Raw genomic sequence first — 23908 nt, 5'->3', positions numbered from 1 at the left:
AATGGGATTTTACTTTCTGTTCAGGACCCTCTTGAAAAATGGGATTCTACTTTCTGTTCAGGACCCTCTTGAAAAATGGGATCTACTTTTTGTTTTCAGGCCCCTCCTGAAAAATGGGAATTTACTTTATGTTCAGGATCTCCTGAAAAATGGGATTTTACTTTATGTTCAGGACCCTCCTGAAAAATGGGATTTTACTTTCTGTTCACGACCTTTCTGAAAAATGGGAATTTACTTTATGTTCAAGACCCTCCTAAAAAACGGGAATTTACTTTCAATTAAGGACCCTCCTGAAAAATGAGATTTTACTTTCTGTTCAGGACCTTCCTGGAAAATGAGATAACGCTTTCAAAAATGAAATACTACTTTACTATAATTTTGTTTGGGATAATTTTCATTCTAGTTTTAATTTTGGGTTTCAGGAGCCCGCCTGGAGAACAGAGTGAAGAAATGAAAAGTTAAGCAACAAAGTGATGGAATAGCAAGTCAGGAGCCCGCATGGAGAATAGGGTGAAGAAACGAAAAGTCAAGCAATAAAGCGAAGCAATTGAAAGCCAAGCAACAAGTTGGAAGAAATGGCAAGTCAGGAGCCCGCTTAAAGAATAGGGTGATAAAAGTCGAGTCAAGACCCAAAAGAAGCTGTATAGTTAGGATTTTGTAAATTCGTTTATGTTTTAACTTGTAATTTTTATTTTTTGATGTAATGACAGAGCCGCGGACCGAAACCTCGATGGAACCTCACTCGACTCTCCAACTCAGTATAGTCCACTTCTCTTCCAATCCTTTGAAATACCCGTGACTTGATTCTCTCATAACTTGGGTAGGAAGGATGTCTTAAGTCAAGACCCATTTGTCCTTCTTCCTTTTGTTTCTTTCTTTGAACAATGGTCGGGTCAAAATTTGGTCTCGCTGTCTACGTCTTTGTCTGAAAACACTTCGTGTTTACATTCAAAGGGGGCATGATGTAGACACCTAATTTCGTCCCTCCCCGATATCGTTTTTACCTACTGTTTATCTTATCCTACCGTGTACCCTCACCCGTGTGATAATCCCTCCACAAAATGACAAAAATAACAACTCCCTAACTAATTTTGTTTTATCCTAATATTCTAATAACCCACCCAATTAAAAAACAACACCTACCTACCCTATCCTAACAATCCATCCAATCAAAAAAGCCCATCACACCCTACCCCCTACCCCACGTGACCCCACCTACCCTACCCTACTACCTCACCCTTACCTCACAACATATAGATCCCCCTCACATTTTTTACGCAGGGAACAGAAGAGGAGGCCATTATTGAATAAAGAAAAAATAGAGAGCAGTCCATGATCTTCTTCTTTTCTTCCTCACGACACTCTCACGGAATCCTCCATCGTCACTTATCATAATCGAAGAACACCATCACAAAAATCACACACGCGGAGAGATTCGAAAGATACGATCTGGGAACGAAGGAGAGAAACAAAAAGGGGTACTGTTCCGGCGAATTTCGCCTGAGTATGGCCTAAATCCGGTCTGGCTTCGTGGTCCTCGCTGTTGTCTGAGATCGCCGGATCTCTGGCGACGTGAAACAGCGACCCCAACCTCAAGTCGATCCAAATTTAAGCCAATAATTAGTTCTTTTTTTCAGTTTTTCCATTAAAACTCGCCGGATACTACTGTTGTTTGACAGATTCAAACATTGTTGGCTCAAATTTCAGTCTTACCTGTTGGCTTTTTCTCCGATTTGTCATCAATACCGAGCTCACCGGAGCTCCGGTGTAGCGGAAAGACGACGACCAGCCTCTGTTCCATCCAAATCCGCGTCAAACCGTTGTTCCCGACCTTAATTCTGGTGAAACCCTCATCGGAATCGCTACCGAAAAGGCACTGCCAGTCAGCCCTTCGTAGCGCCATCATCGAAAAGTCTTAAAACCATCGGGGTTCAGTGAAAATAGCATTAAAAAGGTGAAATTCCAGAATTTCAAGGTTCGTTCTTTCTTTAACGGGTCACAACGTTATTATATCAGACTGGTTAGGACGTTTCTGTCAAGATTTGTTAGTATTTCGGCTTTGTTCACAGTTATTTATTTTGGGTATTCATCTGTTTCTTCGTTGGTTGCGGTTCAAATCGGATTTCGGAGATTTTCGAATCAGAGTTGGCTTGTAGTTAAGTTAGGGTATTCTCCGAGGTTTCGAAACGACTCTTATATCTCTTCTTAAGTTAATCGAAAGCTCTTGAGGTCCAATTCTATCTTTCTCTTTTTAATCTTTACGTAATTATGGATAATTCGTGTGTTTGGTATGTTTGAATCTTTATTGTGGGTTGTTTGTTTGTCGAATTTGGACGTAAAAACTTGATTGTGGGTTACATATCGAATTGGTTTCATCATGTTGGGATAAATGGGGTGGAATCGATAAATTGATAAAATGAGCTAATTTAGATTTATCTTGATTTATTGTTTAATTCGGAATAAGCATGAATCTAGTTGAATTGAATAGGCGAAGTTTAAGTTTGGTTAGGCGAAATTTAGGAATAAGTGTTTTGTTGGATGTTGGAATGTGCATGTGAATGTTTCTTTCTAGTTTATCGTATTTAATTCAAATATATTCACTTAGCCGGGGAATGCCCCGAGATCACTTGTATTTATTCACCGGGGAATGCCCCGACGTATCATGTTGACGAAAAATGATCGTGATGAAGACCCGCGGCATCGGGTAAGGCAATGGAGCTTAGTCTAGATTTAGTTTAGAATAGGATTTATATTTTCGTATTTTTCTATTTTTGGACTGTATAATTGGACTGGACTTTACATTTTGGATTGTTTTGTTTTGTTTGATTATTTTGCGTGCTCTTGTGTGGTTTATACATTTCTTAGTGCCAAAAATAGTCGATACGCTCTGCCAAGCGACCGTGGTCAAACCACGGGATCGAGGGGTGCCTAACACCTTCTCCTCGGTCAACAGAATTCCTTAGCCGGAATCTCTGTTCGCAAACCAGTATTGAAGAGTCAAAACTATTTTGAAAAAGGATATCCATGGGTGACTCGGCACACCCGATTTATGCCGAGTGGCGACTCTGAATTTTGATTGTTAAAAATAAACCTTTTTCGAAACAAATTTTCATCTTTTGTCACTTTAATAATTAAAACCCTTTCTAACATTAATTTATAACCATATCTTTCGGGAGTCGAAAAAGGTGTGTGACAAATATAAATGATAAATTTGACATACAAATACTAACGATACATTTGTATAAATGATGCATGCATATCTGTATATTTTAGACTTTAATAAATACAATAAATTCATACACTTGTTTGTGTACAAATACAAATAATAAATTATAAATATTTACATTTAAACTATTCAAATACAAATAATAAATTTATTTGAAGTATATAGTATGATACTAATAAATATAAAATACAACAACCAAAAAATAAGAGAAAAAAATGACAAAAAAGGAATAAACGAACAAAGAAAAATGAAAAAGAAAATACAAAAAAGGGGGGGAAATGACAAAAAAATGTAACAAAAAAATGGAAAAAAAATGAAAAAGAAAAACTAAGAAATAAAAAAGAAAAAAAAAAGGAAAAAAAGAGAAAAAAAAAATAGCTGAAAAAGAAAAAAAAAAGAGAAAAAGAGAAAATTAAGGGAGAAATAAAAGAGAGAGGTTATGAAGTGTATTTAATTAGCAGAGAGCCTATGAATTGTAATTAATCAAAACGTAGGCTAAATTAAGTAATTAGAAATTTATGTTTCCTAAGTCATGTAATTTTTCTTGTAATATAAAAGTACTTTTGTCTTTACACGTAATAAGAAGTAACGGATAATATGGATATTCATATTATCCATTGGGTTTATCCATTTTATCCATAATCAAATATGGATTGCGTTGGATATTTTATCCATTTTCACAGGACCCACTTTTCACCCGTCCATATCCGACTCAACCCGCCCGTTTGCCACGCCTACACACAACTCACCCTGTGCTAATCCTTGTGGAGTTATACCACACACTCTTGTTGAAGAATCGTTATATTGAGGAGGATTTGGTGCCGGATGTATCTTCGTTGCTTGTTGATATCGAAAAATACACCTCACAAATCTAGATAACCATGGAAATTCGCTCTGAACAAGTATATATACGAGGAAATAAAATACAGCAGCACACAAACTATTGATAGATAGAAAGAAAACGAAATCATCCTTTAAAGGAATAATCCTTGGACCACAAAAAAGAGAGATGATCAACGAGAGAACCCCAAGTATCACATACAAGAAGACAAAGAGCAGAAGAAAACCAGGGCCAATAACATTATCATTATTGTCACTTGGAACCTCCTCTTCCATGAGAATACCAAATTTGAATTTTATGAGTGGATGAATATTAATATTTTAAAAAGGATGACATACGGATATATATATATATACATATATTGTTAGGGTTTGTTTAATTTCTTATTTTATTTGAATTCTATACAAGTATTTTAGTTCAAAAAGGTTTCTTGATGAAAAAGGACACAATAATACTAAATTAACTTCACGATCACTTATGATTAACATTTAAGCAAATTTGAGACAAGGAAATTAAATTCAAACAATGTATTTTGCATTAACAAAGTTCCGGAAAAAAAAATAGAAAAAAATATATATACATTTCCGTTGCCGGGACTTGAACCCGGGTCTCTCGGGTGAGAGCCGAGTATCCTAACCAACTAGACTACAACGGAGTTGCTATGAGGCATACAACATTTTCTATATATAGTAAACAAATAGTATCTACAAATCCAAAGGCTTATAGTAAGGGGTCGTTTGTTGTGGGGTATCTGTTATCATAGCCCCTAATAAAATATAGGATTATTTTATTCCATATTTGATTGGAGGTATTAATTAGTCAAGGGTTTATTTATCATATTACTTATGCTTTAGTGATGGAATAAGTTATTCCATATATGTGATGGCATAATTAATTTCGGGATAACTTCTTCCCAAGCAAACAACCCCTAAAATTACTATCTACAAATCAAAAAGGTCAAATTTCTTCATGTACTATTCTCCATTACACTTTGAATCTATAATATCTTCCCAACTATTAGGAAAAAAGACTTGTAATGACTCTCACCATCAACAAAGATATCACCTGAGAGCAATTTTTAAATCAAAATCAAAAGTTCAAGAATAAATTAGGATCATTTTTCTAGAAGATTTGGATATATGAAATTCATCCATTTTGTGTTATAGCTTTGCTAATAGGAACGGAAAAATTGTAAGCCTTAAATTAGAGAAAATGTCCCCCCCTATTACCGTATTATCAACTACACACTTATTCTTCACGGGAGTTCTATTACCCCTAAACTTACTAAAATTGAAAATTTTACATCCTTAAAAATCCACAACCAAATTTTTTTCTTAAAAAAAATTTGGAAGGGAGGGGGTAGGGGTTTAGGGGGTCGAGGTATGGCTGGGTAAAGGGAAAAAAATTGAGATGGAAGGGACGAGTGGAATTTTGAAAGTGATATCAGATAGGAAAAAATACATAAAAGTAGCATACTTAAGTATTAAATTATAAAAAAAAATAACAACATTTTTATCAAATTACATTTTGTAGTATATGTATTTGTATTTTTTTATTATTTTTTTTTTGACCTCACTATGTGGGAATAAACTGGGTTTGTTGTTGTTGTTGTATTTGTATTTTTATAGCAACAGTTTGTAAAAATACGAAATACATATCGATTATAAGGGCAGTAAAAATCATATGTATTTAAATTTTTATAGCAACAGTTTGCAAAAATACAAAATACAACTTGCTATATTATATAATTATGAAACTGTTGCTATGAAATACATAATTAAGGGGATTGGTATGCTATTTTTGAATTATGCCCCAGATATTGCCATTGAGAGTATTTCAAAACTTTTAGTCAAACGAGCACGATAAAATATATACTTGAGAAAATACCCAATTACCCCCTGAACTATACCCAAAAAGGTTATGACACACTTCAACTTAAAGGAGGTCCTATTACCCCTGAACTAATTAAAAATGTAATGTTGATACTCTTAGTGCCTACGTGGCACATACGTGTGCCTACGTGGACACTTTTAATTAGGCACACGTGTCCTATTATACACATGTGCCTATGATCCTTAGTGCCACGTATGTGTCACGTAGACACTAAAGATGTCAAAATTACACTTTTAATTAGTTCAGGGGCTAATAGGATCCCCTTTAAATTGAGATGTGTTATAACTTTTTTAAGTATAATTCGAGGAAAATTAGGTATTATCTCTGTATTCTTATATCATAAACTATCACGATTCATCAACTATCACACCCTTAAAGTAAAAGGCGGACTAGAAGGAAGATCATGAACTATATATATCATGATTCATGATGAGAGTTAGGTACTTAGGTCCTGGTTAGTTACATACATATGTTTGTACTATTTGTAATTATTCCACTATAATCCTAGATTTTCATGATTTCACAGTATTTACACAAATTAAATAATTTAGTATTGATCATTAAAAATCCAAATGATAATATATATCACTTTGTTTTCAATGTAGGGACCTGCTCAATACAGAACCTCGTTGTCGCAAATTATGACATAAGCTCAATCACCTGAACCGATCTAGACGAAAACTCCAGTAAAGTGCAATGGAGGTCATCAGCCTAGGCTATGAGCCTTCATGTAATAGTTGATATATTAAACTTTTAGGGCTCATTTGGTTCACGGGATAATAGATAACAAATCTGGGATTAATTCAGGGGCGGAGCTACCCTTCAAGTAGGGGGTTCGGATGGAAAGTTATGCTGTATATACATAATTAAAATTATTTTTTATGTATATATAGTAAATGTTGAACCACCTTCGATTAGTTCATATATTCATTGATGAATCCCCTTAACGAAAATTCTGGCTCCGCCCCTGAATTAATCATAGAATGAATTTATTTCATATTTGATTAAGATAAAATACATATGATAACTTATTGTGAGATTAATTATTCTAAAATTATATTATTATTTAATTCCGAAATAACTTGTTCCCTCGCAAATAACCCCAAAATGTTAGCATTCAATAATGTAAATATAAGATGGGGTAAGGATTTATCTTGGTGCCAAATGGATTTTACTCTCTTCTCCATTTTCCTTTAAATGAAAACAACTCCGTCTCCGCTCGTCCTCCCTCCGTCGCCACTCCGCCTCTCTCTGTTCATCCCCCAAAAGTAGCGGGCCAGTGCCGACACCGGCGAAACAGCTCCAGCCATCACCAGCGAAACAGCTCCAGCTCCAGCCACCACCGGAGAACAGGCACCGCCGCCGGTCTCTCCGTCACCGGTAAGGTTTATCTCCGATATTATGAATACGATATTAGGTCGGAAGTAGTAATGCGCTTCTCATCTTCTCATTATGAATACTTGAATACTACTAGTATTTGAATCTTGAAGACCCAAAAAAATATGATCTTGAAGACCAAGTAAATCACATTTTTGAGTTTTTCTATTATTTCAAGAAGGAAAAAGAAAAATTTAGATAAGGAATTAAGTAGTTTTTTTTTTTCAATTCTTTTTATACATCCGATATCATATGAAGAAATGATTAAATCTGAATTCACACATTGCAATATCCATTATTTTAGGGTGGTGTTTCAAATAAAATTTCTTTCATTTTGAAGACTTGAAAATAGGTACTAATTGCTTCAATAGAACCTTATTGATTAAATAAATTTGGGAATTTTGGGCAATTCAATCACGGATAGAAAAAGAGTAAGTTAAACCAACTATCCAAGAATAAAGTAGACAAAATAGTCTTGATTGTATCTTTTAATTTTGTATCTCCGATCTTATGAATTGTTCATTAGTTATGAAAATATCAAAGGTATGTGGACATAGTGAAGCCGTGTGGGGTCTTGTGCGATTCACTATTGTTGTTATCTTTCTTTCATTGTTCATATTGGAGTCTAGTGAAGCCTTGTGTGGCCTTGTGCGATTCACTAGCATTGTTCTTGACATCTTGTTGATCTTGTTGTTGCTTGAAAATTGTATTGTGAACTTGGTCTTGAATGTGTAGAGACTTAGTTGCTTGAAAATGGTTAAGTATAGGGACTTTAAAAGGGATTTTTTTGTTTTAATGTAGTTTGGTAAGTGACTTTAAAAGTGGACTTTTGTTTAGAAGGTGATGTTGTTGGTTATTTTATTTGTTGAAAATGCTTAAGTGGTGACTTTAATAGTGAATTAGTGTTTATAAGTTAGTTTCGTTGGTGCCTTTGTTAGTTGAAAAAGCTTAAGTTTTGGTGACTTTAAAAGTGAATTAGTGTTTAGAAGGTGATGTTGTCGGTGACTTTATTAGTTGAAAATGCTTAAGTGCCGGTGACTTTAATAGTGAATTAGTTTTAGAATTTAGTTTCGTTGGTGTCTTTGTAAGTTTAAAAAACTTAAGTTTTGGTTACTTTAAAAGTGATTTTTTGTTTAGAAGGTGATGTTGTTGGTGACTTTATTTGTTGAAAATGCTTAAGTGCCGGTGATTTTAATAGTGAATTAGTTTTATAAGTTAGTTTTGTTGGTGCCTTTGTTAGTTTAAAAAACTTAAGTTTTGGTGACTTTAAAAGTGATATTTTGTTTAGAAGGTGATGTTGTTGGTGACGTTATTTATTAAAAATGCTTAAGTGCCGGTGACTTTAAGAGTGAATTAGTTTTAGAAGTTAGTTTCGTTGGTGCCTTTGTTAGTTTAAAAAGCTTAAGTTTTGGTGACTTTGAAAGTGATTTTTTGATTAGAAGGTGATGTTGTTGGTGACTTCATTAGTTGAAAATGCTTAAGTGCCGGTGACTTTAATAGTGAATTAGTTTTAGAAGTTAGTTTCGTTGGTGCCTTTGTTAGTTGAAAACGCTTAAGTTTTGGTGACTTTAAAAGTGAATTAGTGTTTAGAAGGTGTTGTTGTTGGTGACTTTATTAGTCGAAAATGCTTAAGTGCCGGTGACTTTAATATTGAATTAGTTTTAGAAGTTAGTTTCTTGGTGCCTTTGTTAGTTTAAAAAGCTTAAGTTTTGGTGACTTTAAAAGTGATTTTTTGTTTAGAAGGTGATGTTGTTGGTGACTTTATTTGTTGAAAATGTTTAATTGCCGGTGACTTTAATAGTGAATTAGTTTTAGAAGTTAGTTTCTTTGGTGCTTCGTTACTTGAATAAGCAAGTTTTGGTGACTTTAATAGTGAATTAGTTTTAGAAGATAGTTTCGTTGGTGCCTTTGTTAGTTGAAAAAGCTTAAGTTTTGGTGACTTTAAATGTGAATTAGTGTTTTGAAGGTGGTGTTGTTGGTGACTTTATTAGTTGAAAATGATTAAGTGCCGGTTACTTTAATAGTGAATTAGTTTTAGAAGTTAGTTTCGTTGGTTCCTTTGTTAGTTTAAAAAGCTTAAGTTTTGGTGACTTTAAAAGTTATTTTTTGTTTAGAAGGTGATGTTGTTGGTGACTTTATTTGTTGAAAATGCTTAAGTGCCGGTGACTTTAATAGTGAATTAGTTTTAGAATTTAGTTTCGTTAGTGCTTCGTTACTTGAAAAAGCTTAAGTTTTGGTGACTTTAATAGTGAATTAGTTTTAGAAGTTAGTTTCGTTGGTGCCTTTGTTAGTTGAAAAAGCTTAAGTTTTGGTGACTTTAAATGTGAATTAGTGTTTAGAAGGTGTTGTTGTTGGTGACTTTATTAGTTGAAAATGCTTAAGTGCCGGTTACTTTAATAGTGAATTAGTTTTAGAAGTTAGTTTCGTTGGTTCCTTTGTTAGTTTTAAAAGCTTAAGTTTAGTTGACTTTAAAAGTTATTTTTTGTTTAGAAGGTGATGTTGTTGGTGACTTTATTAGTTGAAAATACTTAAGTGCCGGTGACTTTAATAGTTAATTAGTTTTAGAAGTTAGTTTCGTTGGTGCTTTGTTTCTTGAAAAAGCTTAAGTTTTGGTGACTTTAATAGTGAATTAGTTTTAGAAGTTAGTTTCGTTGGTGCCTTTGTTAGTTGAAAAAGCTTAAGTTATGTGACTTTAAAAGTGAATTAGTGTTTAGAAGGTGATGTTGTTGGTGACTTTATTAGTTGAAAATGCTTGAGTGCCGGTGACTTTAATAGTGAATTAGTTTTAGAAGTTAGTTTCGTTGGTGACTTTTATAGTTGAAAAAGCTTAAGTTTTTGTGACTTTAAAAGTGAATTAGTGTTTAGAAGGTGATGTTGTTGGTGACTTTATTAGTTTAAAATTCTTAAGTTTTGGTGACTTTAATAGTGAATTAGTTTTAGAAGTTAGTTTCGTTGGTGCCTTTGTTAGTTGAAAAAGCTTAAGTTTTGGTGACTTTAAAAGTGATTTTTTGTTTGGAAGGTGATATTGTTAGTGAATTTATTAGTTGAAAATGCTTAAGTGCCGGTGACTTTAATAGTGAATTAGTTTTAGAAGTTAGTTTCGTTGGTGCCTTTGTAAGTTTAAAAAGTTTAAGTTTTGGTTACTTTAAACGTGTTTTTTTGTTTAGAAGGTGATGTTGTTGGTGACTTTATTTGTTGAAAATGCTTTTGTGCCGGTGACTTTAATAGTGAATTAGTTTTAGAAGTTTGTTTCGTTGGTGCCTTTGTTAGTTGAAAAAGCTTACGTTTTGGTGACTTTAAAACAGAATTAGTGTTTAGAAGACGATGTTGTTGGTGACTTTATTTGTTGAAAATGGTTAAGTGCCGGTGATTTTAATAGTGAATTAGTTTTAGAAGTTAGTTTCGTTGGTGCCTTTGTTAGTTGAAAAAGCTTAAGTTTTGGTGACTTTAAAAGTGAATTTTTGTTCGGGAGGTGATGTTGTTGGTGATTTTATTTGTTGAAAATATTTAAGTGCCGGTGACTTTAATAGTGAATAAGTTTTAGAAGTTAGTTTCTTTGGTGCTTTGTTAGTTGAAAAAGCTTAAGTTTTGGTGACTTTAATAGTGAGTTAGTTTTAGAAGTTAGTTTCGTTGATGCCTTAGTTAATTGAAAAATCTTTAGTTTTGGTGGCTTTAAAAGTTAGTGCTTAGAAGGTGATGTTGTTGGTGACTTTATTTGTTGAAAATGCTTAAGTGCCGGTGACTTTTATAGTGATTTAGTTTTAGAAGTTAGTTTCGTTGGTGCCTTCGTAAGTTTAAAAGGTTTTAGTTTTGGTTGCTTTAAAAGTGATTTTTTGTTTAGAAGGTGATGTTGTTGGTGACTTTATTTGTTGAAAATGCTTAAGTGCCGGTGACTTTAATAGTGAATTAGTTTTAGAAGTTAGTTTCGTTGGTGCTTCGTTACTTGAATAAGCAAGTTTTGGTGACTTTGAAAGTGATTTTTTGATTAGAAGGTGATGTTGTTGGTGACTTCATTTGTTGAAAATGTTTAAGTGTCGGTTAATTTAATAGTGAATTAGTTTTAGAAGTTAGTTTCGTTGGTGCTTTGTTAGTTGAAAAAGCTTAAGTTTTGGTGTCTTTAATAGTGAATTAGTTTTAGAAGTTAGTTTCGTTGGTGCCTTTGTTAGTTGAAAAAGCTTAAGTTTTGGTGACTTTAAAAGTGAATTAGTGTTTAGAAGATGATGTTGTTGGTGACTTTATTTGTTGAAAATGCTTTAGTGCCGGTGACTTTAATAGTGAATTTGTGTTAGAAGTTAGTTTCGTTGGTGCCTTTGTTAGTTGAAAATGCTTAAGTGCCGGTGACTTTAATAGTGAATTAGTTTTAGAAGTTAGTTTCGTTGGTGACTTTTTTAGTTGAAAAAGCTTAAGTTTTTGTGACTTTAAAAGTGATTTTTTGTTTAGAAGGTGATGTTGTTGGTGATTTTATTTGTTGAAAATGCTTAAGTGCCGGTGACTTTAATAGCGAATTAGTTTTAGAAGTTAGTTTCGTTGGTGCTTTGTTAGTTGAAAAAGCTTAAGTTTTGGTGACTTTAATAGTGAATTAGTTTAAGAAGTTAGTTTCGTTGGTGCCTTTGTTAGTTTAAAAAGCTTATGTTTTGGTGACTTTAAAAGTGATTTTTTGTTTAGAAGGTGATGTTGGTGGTGACTTTATTAGTTGAAAATGCTTAAGTGCCGGTGACTTTAATAGTGAATTAGTTTTAGAAGTTAGTTTCGTTGGTGCCTTTTTTAGTTGAAAAATGAGGACGAATTTGATGATGATGATGACTGTTAGTTTTTTGATTTTTGTATGTATTGTGCTTTAAATTTAGACATTTTGTTGTTTGAAACTATTGTTGTAGTTTTTTCGTACTCAACTTTCTTGGACATTTTGTATGTTTTGTACATTTTCGAAAATTTCCATTTTTTTTTTTTTTTGTTGTATTTTCATTTTGGATACTGCTGTATGTTGTTGTTGTCGCATGCTGTATTTGGGTTTTGCAATTTTTTTTTTTTAAATTTCCCAGAAAAACCGACCACATGTGGTCGGTTTTTAGATATGCCATTAGAAGTTGTTCGGCTTTCAATTTTGCAACACGGAGTATGCTCGATTCCTTTTTTACTTTTAGTTTTGACTCGTTTTACTTTCATTGTCTGAAAACAGATCTGCCTGAATTTGAATTTCTTTTGTTAATTGGTGATTGATGAGTTATTAGGATCTGATGTATTTTGAATTGAACCATCTTCTTTTTTTGTTGATTGATGTATTTCTGTTTACTGCTATTTATGAAGAGGAGAAATCTAAATTGATGCGCAATAAGTGTTTGATAAAGTATCTGATTCTCTCCTTTTTCTTCCTCTTCTGCAGATCTTATCATTTTAGTTTCCAATTTCCAATTTCCAGTTTCCATTTTCATTAGTTTTGTAATCAAATTCTGTTTTCTATTCAATATAAACCCTGAAAAATTGTCCCAAAATTGTTTAGAGTTCATTTCGAATTTCATTTACACAAGTTCTGTTTTTCTCAAAACAAACGAGCAAAGAACTGTTCGTCCATGGCGGACTTGAGCCTAGCTGTTTTCTCCCTCGTCCTCCTCTTCCTCTCTCTATCCCTCCTTATTTTCCTAGCTTTCATTGTCCGACCACGTCCCGTCAAAGTTCCAATAAAGAATCGCCACGTGTTTATCACTGGCGGCTCAAGTGGCATCGGCTTAGCTCTAGCTCAACTGGCTGCTTCAGAGGGTGCACAAGTCTCAATACTAGCTCGTAATACTATAAGGTTGGAAGAAGCTAAGGAATCAATTCGGCTTTCTACTGGCCGTGATGTTGCTATTTTCAGCGCTGATGTGAGAGACTACGGGGCTGTGAAGAAGGCTATTGAAGAAGCTGGACCGATTGATGTGCTGGTGTGCAATCAGGGCATATTTGTACCTCAGGAATTGGAGACACAAGATATTGAGGAGATTAAATTCATGATTGATGTGAATTTGACGGGGACTTTTCATTTGATTAAAGCTGCTTTGCCTGGAATGAAGAATAGGGCCGATCGTGGACCGGGGTCCATTGCTATCATGTCGTCACAAGCTGGCCAGGTATGCTCTACCTTTAGTTCAAATCTCAAATTCAATGATCTAGCGAAGTTTCGTAGATAAATGTGATTTTGAAGGTTAAACTTACTTTGGAGTGATTGGAAATGGAGGAAAATGTTTTCCTTCAAACAAATTTACCTTGGGAATATGTTTAATTATTAGGTATAAAAGTAGATGACATTACAGTGGTACAAGGTGTATCATTAGGTATATTGAAAATGAGTCACTTTTCCAATATTGGTGGAAGTATTTGGGAGCAATATATTTTTGACATGTAAGATAACCAAAAACCAAAAAAGAATTCTTCACACATTTTTCGTTGTAATGAACAAATAGTAAAGTAATATAGCATTGCCGTCAAATGGGTTGACGGGTGGACTTAAGGCTAATCTGATATGTAGTTTGCACCAAACCAGGAGCATGCTTGACAGTAATTTAAATATGCTTGATTGCATTATATTCTTTTGGGTTAATTTGATGCACAATTGAAGAAGATCAAAAGAACTAAGAAGAAGAAAACTAAGCAGCAAAAAAAGAAAACAATTCTCATTCATAACTCTGGGAATAGCAATCCTTACATATAAGGAGGGTAAGACCTATGGGGCAAAGTGAAATAAAAGGAGCTTAGGGGAAACAAAATAACTCGCTCAAATAAATACAATGAGAAATTTGAATGTTTCTCCCAACATGAATGGAGTTGCTGGTTATTGGCATGCTTCATCCGAAACTTGTGAAACCCTCAAAATCTTAATCAAGTTGTTGCACATATTGCCACAGTTGTCATTAAGCTGAGAGTAGTGGGAATTGCTTCTGCAAATATAGCTGCCTCAGTAGCATAATTATCAGCTGAAGACCTGAAGCGTATCAAAGTTTTCTATACAGCAAATTGATGTCCAACTTAGCCATCCAGCTTCCATTATCTTGCATTTTCCTTGTGTGGTTTCACCTTTTTTTGACATCACAAGCTGCTTGGATAATGAGACAGCAGTAAGTTGATGGCCAAACAAGTGAGAGTTCTTCAGAATCAAATTTCTAGTCGATGAATCAATAGCATTACCTTGCCCAGGCATCCACTTCAGTAACTGGAGAAATAATTCCTTCTTTTCGGGTTTTGAATGTAGTGTGATATACTTTCTCAAAGAAAAAAAGTAGTGTGATATAGCCATATCAAATAATTCCTGAGAAGAGTGTTTCAAGAGATACGTGATGTAGCATCTTTGACGAGGCATGGTCCTACATTAAATGTTTAAGTTATGTGTGCCTCGAATTACACAACAACAACAACAAAAAAAGCAAATTCTGTAAGTTACATAGATGTCTGACAAACAGGTGTAACCCAGTTCAATCCAAATTCAAGTTATAATTGATTCCTAGACAAAATCTGACTAGCAAGTAGTCCCTCTTGTAGATACTAGTACAATCTTTAATGGAAGATATGCTCTTTCTCTTTCTTTTTCCTTATAAAGTGCACCTTGTGGTCGATCAGGTTTCTTCTTTTCTCTCTTTCAGTGAAGGGGAAGGCTAAGAAACAAAGTTGACCATCTGTGGTAATCAAAAATCATAAAATAAAATTCCCTTCCTCACTTGGATAAGAAAGGAACCAATCGCCTGTCAATTGGAGTTATATGTAGTGCCCCAATATTTGAACATATTTGAACTTAATTGACTATGACGTGTATTGGGGTTGTATTGGTAGTTGAATAGGACTTATCTACAAGTATATGGTTATGTTAAAGGCCTGTGAGCCAAGATATGATTTTCAAAAGATGATTTCAAGTGAACAACTTCCATGTACACTTCTGGAAACATTGATTACTACTGCCCACTTCTGTCCTATCCCTGAATCTTATCAGTACTCCCCATGTTAACAACACCCTTGTCCTCAAGGGTGAGGAATTTCACCCGTCCACGATCAAATGGTAAGTTAACAGTCTTCGTCTGTGAATTAATCTTGCCAGCAGTAAACAAGCTCATTTTCTAATTGAATCTTGTGTCCTTTATGCCGATACCCTTCTCTAGCAACTCTGACATCATTTGGTTAGACACAAGAACTTCACTCCTACCGATGTACCTTTCAATCAATATTATTGCACTCTTGGTGCCTGCTAATAACAAGTTAAGTTGTGAGTTTTCCATTTCCTGAATTCATTGGCTTCACAATGAACTTTTCACCATATGTTACCAGTTTCAAAACAACAACAACAACAACAAACCCAGTGTATTCCCACTTAGTGGGGTCTGGGGGGGTAAGATGTACGCAGTCCATACCTCTACCTCTGATGAAGTAGAAAGGCTGTTTCCGAAAGACCCCCGGCTCAAGTCACGAGATATCACACAAACACATAGTACAACACAGAAGCAGATGACATAACATAGATACGGCACCAATAAGACCAATTTGAATTCCTGCTCTGGTGCTTCTGACAAAGCTATAGCAATTTCTGCAACCGCAAGAATACTTGAAGGTAGAACATGGTTCCTAGTGTCTTTGGTTCATGTTGGAACAATCTTTCTGCTCCAATATTTTGTGGTTCAATTTCAAAAACTTCCTCATGGATTTATAGACAAGCCTACATATTCTAAGAGCTCCATATGCACCACCAGCTTCTACATCCAAGGTTTTCAAATAGCTTTCAGGTTCATGAAAGATGCTCTTGCAATTTCCCACAGTTCCACCTTTCTTGCAGCAATCTCAGTAATTATTTTACTGATAATGTAAGCTTTAGTCCAAGGCTATGAATGGATCTTCCCAAAGTAAGCACTGTCAGCAGTACACAATTAGTAAGCGTACCACAAACAATCCAGCAGGCTTAATACTTTCTAGTCCAAGGTTATCAAATAGCTCTCAGGTTCATGAAAGATGCTCTTGTAATCTCCCAGTTCCACCTTTCTTGCATATATTAGCAAGTGCAATCTTAGTAAGCATACCATAAAAAATTCAGTAGGTGTAATACTTTCTGAGATAAATGAAGTTGGATCCTCTCCTAATAGCAGGGCATGTTATGACAATCTTCTGTTTGTCATTCATGATCATTAGAGTAATAAATTCAGCTGAAAATGCAACAAGAACAACTCAGTAAATGGCATCAGTACGAGCACAAGCAAGCTTCACAATTTGAACAACTGCATCATCCTCAGAAACTCCAATTATGTTAGCAGATCATCACTATTATTTACAACATAGTTAGAATAAACAGTACCATACATCCTTAGCCTTTGAGGGAAAACTCATCCCCCATTGAAAAAACTCCAAGACCCGTCATATCTTTATCAAATAAGAATGACTGATAATGTACCTCATTTGCCAATAAATCGCAGCAACAGTTGAGCAAAAATGAGAAATTTCCGCTCAACATTGGAAACTCCATTCTCTTTTGTAATGAGCAGTTCCTAAGCAATGACTCTTGCAATACAGAAGATTCCCCGAGGAATTACTGATCAGTATTTCTGCAAAAAAGAAACCTCCCCATGTCATTAAGTGCTTCTTGAAAGCAGCTGTTAATTCCCCTGTACTAGTGATCACATCTAATGGATATAACAGATGGAAATTTCAGTCTAGCTTGAAATTCGGCACACTTTTTCTGCAAGGGCTTCAACTATTTTTCCTTCTTCCTTGGAGAAACCAGCAATAGCAACAGATTCTCTGCTTTCCATGCAGTTTAACACATCATTGACCTTCGGCTCACCATCGCAGGTAACTAGTACTTCATCTGCAACATACAATTCAGTGCTTAAACTCATGTGGAAAGGAAAAGTTAAGTCAGTGGAATAATATTCCTCTTCACTTTCAACATATTTTTTCCATGGTTCATCAACCTTTTCCTTGACCTTCACAGCAACGGAACAGGTATTGTCACTCCAGTGCTTCTCGGTTTCCACAAAATCTCCACAAACGTCATCTAGTCTGTTAAACACCTTGTGCCTTCTAGAATATCTAATTTGAGGTGAAGAACACATAAAAATTTTACTCTCTTCCTTGTCATCTCCATTTTCCGCGAGTCCATCCACAATCGGTCTCCTCAACTAATATCCATAACTCCTTATCAAGAGGAGACTGGTGACAACAATCGAATTTACTACTAGAATTCATGGAGTCAACGTGTAAATTAAGGTCATTATCATCATACCTTAAGCTCTCGTTCAATTTTGGTGTGGCTCAAGATATGAACACTTTCCTCTTTCAGTAGCTTGGATTCTGCCAAGCGCTCTTTCTCTAGTGAAGCTTCCGAAGGTCGCAACAAGAATGTTCTTTAGTATTTTATCTGTATGAACGGAGGTGCTATTGTTGATAACCATGGGAATATCTTCTTTAATCGAATAACCAATTGGATAAGAATCAGCCGTGCTAATAATTGGAGGATATTGCTGCTGAAACGGCAACGTTGTATGGAAGTATTTAGATCTGTGTTTTTTTCCCACCATACTTGTGCTGGAGAAGACTCTGGGTTGTTGTTATAGTAGTATTCATTGCAGTCGCGCCTTCGGGAACCATGCTGGCTCTCTGAAATTCAAGGATGCAAAGTCTTATGGTTGGTAGAGATGAAGGGATTGGAAGCTCGCAGTTTGCCAAGGGCGATGTGGGCTAAAATTAGAGGAGTATAAAGGGTATCTTTGATTGAAATGTTGCTGATACCCAGTATAGCAAGCTCCACATCCAGTGTTACCATAACCATAAGGATTTTTCTTAATTCCTCAACAGATTTTGGTGTTTATTTCAACTTTTCAATGGTATACATTATATCCTTATAAGCGATAGTATCAAGGTGACGTTGTACACAAATCTTAGTACTCCTGCTGCATATGATTTAATTGCTACATGGGGCATGAGCAACTTCGTGACCTTGTGATGAAAGATGTAGGCACTGGTGTTTCTGTTTAGGAACCTTATGATGACCAACCTTGGTGCAAACCACTTGAGACTAATGGGTAATTATTCCTTGGATTTTTCTTGTTCGCACACTTGCCTTACGATATCAATATATCCGTGTATTTGTGCATACAAGTAAACTGGATAGAATAACATAGCAAATAAAGAGTTCCTTTTCAATACTATTTCTGCCTCTGACAACCGGAGTGTTAACTGGAGCATGAAGGCATCGTGTTAGTAAAGATATTCAATTAATTGATGTGGCAGTTTTAGGGGATGGGATTGCAAACTGTTGTGCCAAACATGTATGTGGTCCTTTATTGACAATACTTGTTGAATACATAGATAAGAATGATCTTGTATTGTCTACGGAAGTTGATGAACAGGTCCTACCTGTAGCTAGCCCAGAAATTAACATTTCTAAGACGCTCACATTTTCAGTAGTAAAGTTCGATCCTAAGAAGTTACAGAAGAGGCACAACAAGGTTTCACTATCGGTAGTAACAGTCCTCCTTGCCATGTTTATCAGCATGAGTGTCGTTTATAAGATGCAGTACACTTTATAGAGAATTTACTTCAGAACTTAGAGTCATTTGTCACCTTTTATGTACACACGTACTTGGTGGCACGTTGCACTTTCTTATCTGGGGAAAACATGGTGCAGCTCTCTTGCCTTTTTACTGATGCCTTCCTTTGGTTTCTTCTAAGGTAGTTGAGAAAGTGGCCATCCCTCGGAGTACTTCTTGATTGCAGATATCTTACATATGCCAAAGTCATCAATACACGATGTTTTAGAGAAGTTGCATCCAACAATTAGCAATGATCTCAACTCAAAGCTATGTAAGGTGTTAAATGTTGGCCTTTTAGTTCTGTCATCTTCATCTCTCAAGAATCTCTTTGGAGTTAATTTTGTTGGATGGGAATGCATCCTCTGGTTTGAAAAGAAAAATGGACCGGTGTCGGAAGTTGCTGGCTAATTAAGCTTCTGAAGAATTCCTTTAGGTTGTTTACACTGATGCAGAGGAACAAGACAACATTCTGGTCTCAGTATGACTCAAATTGAACCTTGAGAGCAAGGTTCATATTGAGGATGGGAGAATTGTACTGAACATAACCAAGATGGAGGGCCCATGAGGGAAAATGTCAAATTATATTTGGGACCGCAGGAAGATGTCTATATAGGAGAGAGGAATAATCTATTAGGGTTCATGCTATGAAGTTCTCTTTATTTTCGTAGTTGCTTAGATTAGTTCTGTAACCTCCCTCCCATTTTCCTTTTATATTTCTTCTTCCCGTTGAAGATTTGGGTACTAGTTTGGAGTAACTGTAATAGCGTGAATATGTAATCTTACATTAATGTATGCTATTACAGTTCTCCCTATCAATACTGTTCCCCTTCATCTTAGAGACGCACTTTCACCAGAAGCTTTTTTCATCGTCTGTTTTGATTGATATCTAATCTCTATTGCAATTTTATTTGTTATTCCATCTAGGAGTTTACAATAACATACCCAGTGAAATTCCATAAAGTGGGTACCGGGTATTTCATCTAGGAGTTTAGGGGAAAAAAGAAAAAGTAAATTAGAGATGATCATCACATTTGTCCAATTTAACTAATTTTGTTTCCCCCTGTGCATTCACATTTACGTGTATTCATCATAAAAAATTCAACTGAAAGACCCACCACAGCAAATGCTTCCTTAGGTAGTATTTTAACTTGAAGGTCTGAAGCTTGGTCTGTGATGCTGACATAGTTAAGGGAGAATGTGTTTCTTTAGCTACCACTGAATTGTTTCCTCAGTTAATAGTTTAACCTGGATGACAGGAGCTTGGTCTGTGATGCTAAAATATGGTAGAATCAATGGAATCTCTTTTCCCATACAATTGCATTAATGAATTAACCATGTTTCTGTTTGTACCTGGCTGATTTGGTTTATTTGACATTTTGTTGTCTTAGGTTGGCATATATGGTTATACAGCTTATTCAGCCAGTAAGTTTGGCCTCAAAGGACTGGCAGAAGCACTGCAGCAAGAAGTAATTGGTGAAAATATTCACGTGTCACTGATATTTCCCCCGGACACTGAAACTCCTGGATTTGCGGAAGGTTGGACCTGAACAGATCCTACTCTGTTTCTTCTGGTTGTTATTGCTGCATGTCACAATGCACAAACTAAGATACTATGCTACATGTTGTGTGCCTGTGTTTTGTTGGAGGAGGAGGGGAGGGGGATTCGGGGGCAACAAACACACTGCTTTCTGCTTGCATCATGTTTATCTATGTAAAAAAGTTAGGTTATCAAAAGAAAAAATTATGTAAAAAAATTTAAAATGTAATATCACCATTCCCACTTGGAATCCACCAACTCTAAATGCTACGATCTACCTCTGATTCTAAGTTGATATGTCTGTTATCTATCCCTTTCCTTAGGCTTTTTTTATTTATCTTCCTTCATAGAGCACCAAAATGTATGGATCACGCCAGTTGACAATAAAAATGATGATAGCACTGATCTTTTAACCAATTATTGATAACGGTTAGTTGTAAGCATGGGATAGCACAAAATGTTTAGCCAATTTGTTCATGTTTGGAGGGACAAAGCCAGATAATGTTTGTTCCTTGATTAGCTCAGGATGTACCGCACATGTTAAATAGAATTATCCTTTATGGAAATTCAATGGGTTATGTAAAATCTGTTTCTGCCTTTATCTTCTTGAAATGGCATGATGATTCCCTATAACCTGACAGTTAAATGCTGCATTTCAGTGTCTTTTGGTCTATTTAGATAATACAAGTCTAGAACAAGTTGAAGCTTACTGTGATGGTCTCTGCTTCGTTTTACTATAAAAGAATGTGGTCAAGGGGTTGACATGCTTATCCGTGTTCCTTTTTCTATTTCATTTTGTATATTTAAGTTTCAGTTTTTTCTCTGTTCTCATCTAATCTTGACATGTCGTTGCATGTTTTGTGTCAACTGCTTGGTGCTCTCTCTATCTTATATAATAGTGCACTATTTACCGATCCAAAGGAATAAAAAAAGGGCAGCCCGGTGCACTAAAGCTACCGCTATGTGTGGTGTCCGGTAAGGGGCCCACCACAAGGGTGTATAGTACGCAACCTTACCTTACATTTCTGCCAGAGACTGTTTCCAAGACTTGAACCCGTGACCTCCGGGTCACATGACATCAACTTTACCAGTTACTCTAAGGCTCCCCTTCCGATCCAAAAGAATAGAAAAGAAAAAAAATGTGATGAATGCACATCGAGATATGTATGCACATTGAACCTTGGGAGGCATCAGCATCATTGTGTGCATTTTACCCAAAAATTCAAAGCACTTCAAATGTAATCTTAGAAACTCCTGGTTCTCTTACTTTGGAGGCATGTGCACAATGTCCAGTGTACCCGATAGGTGCTTGAATCTACCTGATTGATAGTTTACATTTACAATAATTTTATTATGACCATTTTTCTCCTGTATTTCACCTGTTTGAACAACAATTATGGAAGTTTAATCCTTATTGCAGAAAACAAGAGGAGGCCACAGTTGACTAGTATACTAGCAGCTTCTTCTGGTTCCATGCAAGCTGATGAAGTTGCTAAGAAAGCTTTGAATGGGCTTAAATCAGGAAACTTCATTGTCCCCTGCAACTTTGAGGGATTCTTTCTTTCCATAGCAACTACTGGTCTATCTCCTCAGAGATCATTCTGGATGGCATTTGTCGAAGTCATAGCTGCTGGAATACTACGTGTTGTTGGTCTATGTTTCCAGTGGAACTGGTATGGGAGCATTGAGAAATTCCTTGCAGAAAAGAAATAGGGAGTAACCGGTTACTAAGCGCAGTCTTAACAAATAATTATTGGCACTTCCGTCAAGAATTGGTAGTTTGATCAAAGAAATTGATTTCCACATCATAGTTATTACAGAAATTGAACTTTTTCATGATGTCTTATGCACCCCTAGGCTGTTGAATTTTCTATTGCTTTAGTGCTAGTGAAATAAAACTATGTAAGTCTTTGTTCCTCTTTGATTTTTCAATGGATTTATCCATTAGCAAGTGTTGCTAGCTAATTTGTCCAGTTAGTTGGGAAGTTTTTCTATCTACTGTGCTCGGAGGTCATATAGATTTCTTGTTAACTGATAAAACTGAGCTCCCCAACGACTGCTAGAAGCTTTGCTGCTTGATGTACCAGTACCACTATCAGTTAATTATTAACTTTAATAGTGCAGCTAACTAGATAAGTTGTTTTTCTACAGACAGATGAATATTCCACTTCTCCCGAAGAGCTTGTTCATGCTTCCAACCTGTACAATTGGTTTAAATACTACTCCATATCACTAAGTTACAGGTTAGTCCCAGTTCTTCAAAAGTTTGTCGTACTATCTGGAGGCTGGGTTATGAACAGGGCCACGGAGCATGTGATGAAAGTAAACAGAAAATGAGAGGGCTATGTTAAGAGTTGTGTTATTTACCTTTTCATTAACTATTTTGTAATAGCAGAATCTCCCTTTTCTATTTCCTTTTTTAATCAATAAAAAACTTGGCTTGTTCCGTTGGTGCTTTTGTTGTTAAAAGATTAATAACATAGAAAATACAAAAAGGAAACTTAACCATGGGATTCAATCCCGGGTCACATTTGTGGAAAACAACATTTAGAACCAACGCACCCAAGGTGCTATTGTGTTCTCTAGGGTGCACATAATTTATATAGCAGTTTCGTAACGTATATACATATACGTATGCACAACTTTTTTCGAACTTATCGGGTGCACGTGTACCCCTACCCAAACACGTGGGTTCGCCCCTGACCCCATGGTCATCTTCTCAATACCCCACCCCAAAATTAGTCGTTGCAATGCCTCTCCATCCCCACAGATTATCATCATCTTCAATACCCTCCCCCCCCCCCCCCCCCCCCCCCCCACCAACCTCAAATCTTCTCCAAAATTATTGTGCTGCAATGTCGACACATACCCCTCCCCCACCAAAATAATCTTCTCCAATACCCTATCCTGGCCCCAAAATTATACTCAGAGAAGAACGCTATCATGGACCTTCACTGAACACACACAACACTCTTTTTCTTTTCTTCTCTTTGTGATGATCCATGTGTAGAAAATGGATTCTTTAATCAAGTTGGGGCAAAATTCAGTTAGAAAAATAAAATTTTTAATCAAATTGAGGTACGATATACCCTTGTGGTGGGACCTTCCCTGGACACCGCGCATAGCGGCAGCTTTAGTGCACCGGGCTGCCCTTAATCAAATTGGGAGATACGCGCCATAAAAGCTGGAATCATCATCACCATCGCTATTGATGATATAATTGTTTAACCTTATTTACATAAATTTGCCCGTATCACCATTTTCTTCACTTTTTCATCGAAATTTTAGCTCTGATCAAACTCCGCAAATTTTTAAATTCAAATCCTTCAAGTAATGAGAATTTTTGGCCTATCCCAATTTCAAATTGAAATGCGAATTTTAGCAGCTACACATCTTTATATCTTGAAAAGTTGGATGAGACACTGAGAAATTTGTGCAGTTTGGTTGGTTGTCTTGTTATGTATGGAATAATGCTTAAAATGATTTGTTAGAAT

General features: G+C 35.6%; 1 protein-coding gene and 1 non-coding gene across 2 annotated transcripts; one reads left to right on the top strand and one right to left on the bottom strand.

Annotated features, from left to right (window-relative positions):
• Positions 1–4649: 4649 nt before the first annotated feature.
• On the bottom strand, positions 4650–4722 carry TRNAE-CUC. The gene has a single exon. It is a non-coding gene; the product is annotated as a tRNA-Glu (tRNA).
• Positions 4723–7028: 2306 nt separating this feature from the next.
• LOC107866917 (3-dehydrosphinganine reductase TSC10A) lies at positions 7029–22379 on the top strand. Its single transcript, XM_016712961.2, has 4 exons — positions 7029–7340; positions 12721–13444; positions 20266–20413; positions 21835–22379. Exons 2-4 carry the CDS (start codon positions 12908–12910, stop codon positions 22125–22127), a joined length of 978 nt encoding a protein of 325 aa, XP_016568447.1. The 5' UTR covers positions 7029–7340; positions 12721–12907; the 3' UTR covers positions 22128–22379.
• The last annotated feature ends 1529 nt before the right edge of the window (positions 22380–23908 follow it).

The sequence above is a fragment of the Capsicum annuum genome, chromosome 4 (assembly GCF_002878395.1).
Source record: "Capsicum annuum cultivar UCD-10X-F1 chromosome 4, UCD10Xv1.1, whole genome shotgun sequence".
Lineage (NCBI taxonomy): Eukaryota > Viridiplantae > Streptophyta > Magnoliopsida > Solanales > Solanaceae > Capsicum > Capsicum annuum.
The sequence above is the reverse complement of the archived record's forward strand: the minus strand, read 5'-3'. Positions and strand labels throughout refer to the sequence as shown.